General features: G+C 35.7%; 1 protein-coding gene across 1 annotated transcript in view; it reads right to left on the reverse strand.

Annotated features, from left to right (window-relative positions):
• LOC136824852 (oxysterol-binding protein 1-like) overlaps nt 1-1,154 on the reverse strand; it is a 37,431-nt gene extending 36,277 nt beyond the window's left edge. Inside the window, exon 1 of the mRNA XM_067080830.1 lies at nt 890-1,154. Coding sequence (XP_066936931.1) covers nt 890-1,011 — 122 coding nt within the window. The 5' untranslated portion in view covers nt 1,012-1,154. The remainder of the gene's footprint in view (nt 1-889) is intronic.
• Nucleotides 1,155-5,994: the final 4,840 nt, after the last annotated feature.

The following is a 5,994-nucleotide window of genomic DNA, read 5'->3' on the forward strand; positions in this document are numbered from 1 at the left end:
TCTGGTTCTGTGTGAGTTATTCACTATGTTTTCTAACTTACTGAATGACTTACCGACAAATCGCCACCGGTGGGAATCGAACCCACTAAATGCAAAGTTCCGAAGTTTTTGAAACCCAATGCCTTATCCACTGCGCCACGGATTCATGCCGAAAGAGCGTTTCTGATGGCTATTTATATTGTACAAACTGCAGACCAGACTGTATTAAGAGAAAATCACAAAAGAGTGCTTTTTTCGAGCTCCAACCCTAACCCTAACTGATAATAACCAAATTCCTAGCCAATCTGATACGTAACCACACCCAACCCACACCCATACCCAACCCTACCAGGTCGCTTGCAGGTCCTGGCACTATTCCCGCTTGCCGGATCCGAAAAATAGATACATGTCTTTCGCTTTTACGAAGAAGCCTTCATCGTGCTGCACAGGCAACTAAGGTTCGATTCCCACTCGCAGCGGTTCACTTGGCAAGTGAATGAACCTTTGTGAGGGGGGAATTGGGTAGTCAGTTCAAGGTGCTGATGGGTCGCTAATTGAAAGCGTCTATAGTTGCGAAAATGGACCTCAAAGCCTCCTGCGACTCAACCAAATAGAAAACAATAGAAATAGAAATAGAAAAAGTACTTCCACTAACTCTATTGTTTCATCAAAACTAACCTAACCTAACCTAGTGCGCATGCAATTTATCCGGAGAACTTAAATATTCAAAACAAGAGCAGTGATCATATCCCGAAGAGTAGAATTTTAAAACAAAAGGATGTCTGGTTTTCATGTTACTAGATGCTGTTTTAGAGCTGTAAAGCTGCCTCTTTAAGGTAGAAAAGCTTTTAGAGTAGATTATCACGATCAACTAAATATATTTAAAATATTAATTACGAGGATTGTTTACCTGTAGTAGGAGAGTAGTCCATTTGACAACACACACCATCTTTTCTGATACCCCTTGATATAATTTGTCCATTTCCATAGAAATCCTCGGAATTGGTCAGGGCAAACTTTTCCATCGGGCATCTTCCTTAGATAAGTGTCAGCAAAATTATATCAAGATCATTTTATTTGCATGGATATGTTTATGATTACAAGGCAAAAAGGAAAAAAATTGCTTCCCCACAACTTCAATATTTTTGAAGAAATTAAAAACCTGGTTTTGAAACAGATGTTTTGATTTAGGTAGAAGCTATGTTTCAAATTCAGGTATTAAATGCCGGCTACGACACGAAAAGAGAATGACGACAACTCTCTCGGCTCCATAACGTCTTCCGCCGCCGCCCAGTTACACGCCAAATAGCAGATCCATAAGTAAGTCCCAATTTGTTTTGAAAAACAGTCTTTCTTAAACAGTCAGGAACTATTGCAAATTAGGCTATGTTCGCCGATTCTGGCCTAACTTGGATACGATGGCTTAATTAAGCCAGAAATTGTAGCCTAATTAGGAAGGAACAAAATGCCCCAAATTTTTGACTTGGATTTCAAAATCCGCGTCAATAGTTAGCTTTATATGTCGAATTCTTATTTATTTGAATAAGTTCCGAATGTTTTTTTGGGTAAAATTTGAGCGGACTGAGAAAATATTCAGTTTTTAAATATTAATATTAGTTTATAAATATTATGCTGCTTCAGCAAAATTATGTTTACATATATACAGCAGTACAGTCGAAATTATTTCAAGATTAATGTAAACAAACGTAATCCGAACTTTGCTTTAGAAACATGTTTTATCTATCTATTTTTTATCTTCATGATAAACTTGCTTTGTAAACTTTTAGATTTTATAAACAACCTTGTCAGCTATATATATATGGTGAAGATCAGAGATCTGACCTCAAGGAGAGAAAGTGTTGAAAATACGAAATAAAATAAAGATGAAACATAAAAAGGCACTAATATTTTTATAATTATACGTTTTTTTCCATTTTTTTTGAATTTTTCTAAATATATAAATCAAACCAATCAAACATCCTGTCAAGAAATGAGAATTTTATGCGAAAAAGAACCAACAAACCAATAGACATAAAGTTTAAAAAGCCAAGCAGAAAAACACAAACACCAAAACCCACTCAAAAACCCAACCAATGCAATCTGGAGTCCCTGACTTGCGACAGGTGCAGCGGCTTTAAACATGTTTTATGGACGTCCAACACTCAGCCTCCCCCAGATTGCATAACCCTGAACCGACCCGCAGTCCAAACAAACTAACAAACATAGAAAAATAAACAAAAACTCCCACACAAATACAAAGAAACAAAAAAGGGTAAACAACAGACAAGAACAAGAACAAGACAAACGACAAAAAACACAAATTTTTTAAAAAGTAGGCCCAGAACCCGGTTCGACACCTAAAGTCCGTGCAGCCGTCTGTACGGGAAAGAACGAAAAAGAAATGACTGAGAAAACTAACATACAATACATAATAAAAAAAAAAAAAAAAAAAAAAAAAAAATGTTTCAATTTTTCAAAATGCAGTTGCGCTAAAAAAACCATTTAAAGATTCTCCGAATTTCATAAAAGTCTCTGGAAATCTATCAAAACACTTTACTATTTGTTTTCGCAAGAAAGATCTTTCAGCTCCCTGATTGAGCATGCGCTTGAAAAGTTCTGAAATTCTGGGCAGAACATCTTCAAAAAGAAGAGTGCATCTAGCAATGCGTAGGACCTCAGAATATATAGAGCTGTAAAAGATGATTGATGGTAAATTACTATCTTTATGTGGCATTCTCACAATGAAAAAGGGAAAGGCGTCTCTCTTGTCAAACAATTTGTAGCGAAAGATGTTATTTTCAATGCTTATATCTAAATCCAAAAACGTTGCATGTGTTCCATGATGTTCAACTTTCAACTGTAGCTCTTCCGGATATATATCATTATAACATGAGAAAAAATCATCTCTATCATTAATAGCGCAAAGGTCATTTCAAAACGAAAAAAAGACCTTCCTCAATTTAAATATTTAATCAATCTATCAAGTGTAAATTTAATATCTTAATAACATATCTTTAAGATCAGCAAAACCAAAAAACTATACTTTTAAATAAAGCCCACGATAACAACAATATATTATGATACTAAGATGTTTTCATTTTTCAGACAAAAAATGGCGCGCTGCATGTAGAACTTAAATCGGCTTAATTTGGCTATCATGGCCAAATTAAGCTAATTTTAATAAGATAATCACATCTTTTCACTCCGCTCTAAATAAGGAAAAGTTTTTCGCTTTAAATACTCTTCTTAGTACAAGTAACAAGTCCATGTAGTAAGATTGACGCGGATTTTACTTGTTCTCAAGATATTTAGGTTTGAATATTTCATATATCCAAATTAAGCTATTAATATCCTAACTAGGATATAAATTCTAGCCTAATTAGGTGAACATCCTAGTTTGGCCATCATAGCCTAATTTGCAATAGTGACTGTTAAATTAAAGGTTTTGTTTTTAAATAAGAGTGATATCGTTTGCTTACTCATCAATTTTAATTCACATTAGATTGACACGGATGTGGAGCAAGATTGGTCAAAAAAGCCCAAAAAGCCCAAAAAAAAGGTAGGAACTAAAAATTTTGAAATATTAAGTCGGACTCTTATATTTAGAGGGAGCTGGAATTTTGAAGGGAAGGGGCTACGGGGGCTAGCAAAAGCCATACGAGCAAACCATTATTAAGTTAATATAACAAAAACTTTTAAGAGCATTTTTTCTTGTTGTTAATGTCATCGACTGCGTTCCCATGCCTTATCTATTTTCTAAATTGATGAGGAAATTAGCCCCGATAGCGTCTGGATCTTAATCACCACTGACGGATTGAAGAAGTGTGACTTTAGAATGACCTCTACCTTTATGTCTATCTGAGTAGTCTTAAGTTTTTCGTGTGCGTGTGGATACACCACCAAAGCTACACATTTAGAATTTCAGGTATATTCTCAGCCTTTTACTTAAAACTCTCCATTCCATAAGTAAATTCATTTGCGTCGATGAAAATTATGTCTTATGTATTATGTCTTTCGATTGTATTATCAAAACTGGTGCGATGGAGATCGGATTTTTGTGTTGTTTTTTTTTTGGCGTGTTTTTTCGAGGTTGAAATTTGTCTGAACTCGTCCTAGTTGTTTAGAAAGATCATCCGTATAAATTCGAATAGCTTTTAAAGGACCAACCAAGTTAATTTTAAGTAAGTGAAAGAATAAAAGCAGAGACGACTTCTTGTGTGTCAAATCCAAGTTGTTTGTATACCAAAAAAACCGGTAAGTAGCCGAAGTAGCATTGTTCTCTTCAGCCTGTACCAGACTCTTCTTTGTTGACTGAAAAGATAACGGGAGATATAAAAAACGCCCGTGTGGCGGCGGGGTGGTACAGGCTATGTTCTCTTGAAAGTTATAAAGTTTAACTGTAAGTGGCGGGTTTCTCTCATACTCTTGCGAAAAAGTTAAAATTCTTATCGTTCTGCGATTCAGACTTTTTTGTTTGTGTGGGGGATGGGGGCGAGAGGTTTCAAGAAATGCTTATTTATTCTCGGAAAACAAAACACTATATACTCTTCATTTCGCTCGCGGATGTGATTTTGATTTGAACGGTTTGTGAACTGTGTGACTGGTACACCAATGTCGAAGATACTGGTATAAACGTTGACACACCTTAGTCAGCTTTGGACCTAGACGATGCTATCGTCCGTGTAATATATTATTATGATATTACGATATTACATATTTGTATGCGGAAAAAAGAGTCTATGTTTACGACATTGAGCCCCTCAGACTATTTTTCGCCCGCGCAGACTAAATTTCCGCCCGACTGCTAATTTGCGTGTTTGAGGTTAATCTTTTATATTCGAATTCGTCTTAGACTATAGAATAGCCTACTTTGGACCGCGAGGCCGATTATTTTACATACTAATTTCAACAATAACCAAAAAATAAATATAATGTCTTCCTTTCATTTATAGAGCTGTTTGTCAAAGCCGAACAAACCTGATAATCAATATGAAGTTTCTGGTGAAATTCTTTCTATTAACAACACTCTTGGCTCCTGTCTTCGAAGCGAATGGGGCTGGAAACAACATCAACTGCCCACGAGGAGATCCCAAACTTTATTCACTCCCTTACCCTATGTTTAATTACATACCAAGTGCACAGAATTTCCAGACCGCTAAATCGTGCGAGTTTGTGGACCTCAATAGTGACGGATTCGTAGACTTCGCTTGCAGTTTTTGTGAGGGAGATGTACTTTCATATTGTCTTACAGATTCTCCTTTTTCTCACCCTCTACAATGTACCTACATGAACACGAAATGTGGTTGGGTTCTGGCTGAGGAATATAAATATGGAACTGATTACTGTTCCTAATAGGCTGTTTTTGTCTTAGTTGTAAAGATGTCTTAAATTTTTTGATTTGTACATAATTGGTGTTAGATACTTTGACCATGCCAATTTTCGCGAGCACAAATGATTTTTCTGATTTTCGGCCATTTCGTGAGCTATTATGGAAGCAAACGTTCTATTCGCGTAAAGGCCGATCTCCACTTGCGCGCGCTGCGATTGCACCTTTTGGCTTCAATCCTTTTTTATTGGAAAAAAGATTACGTCATTAAAATGTAGCGCGCTTGAAAAACGTTAGGATACATTTTTTGACCAATAGCGTGGAAACTTTACTCGAAAAAGTGACGAGATGGAGTTTTTAGAAGCTCTTATTTGATTTGGTTGGTCGTCAACCAGTAATAAAACAATTCTGTTATTTTTTCTTAAGAACGCGTCATTTTTATTACTTCAAATGACCAATTATTATCTCATCTTGAAAATGTTGACCACGAAAAAAGGTCACTAGATACGACAATGCGAAAAAGATTGGTTTGGATTTTTTCCCCTTTGCATGATTAGACAAGATCCTAAAGCTTTCAACTAATTTTAAAGCATTTTCAAATACATTCGAAAGATCTCAAGAATCTACAATAAGAAATATTTTTTAAATTTGTTAATGTTGATTCCTTAGGTCACCAAGATTCAAATGTG

The sequence above is a fragment of the Clytia hemisphaerica genome, unplaced genomic scaffold, assembly GCF_902728285.1.
Source record: "Clytia hemisphaerica strain Z4C2 unplaced genomic scaffold, Clytia hemisphaerica genome assembly, whole genome shotgun sequence".
NCBI classification, from domain to species: domain Eukaryota; kingdom Metazoa; phylum Cnidaria; class Hydrozoa; order Leptothecata; family Clytiidae; genus Clytia; species Clytia hemisphaerica.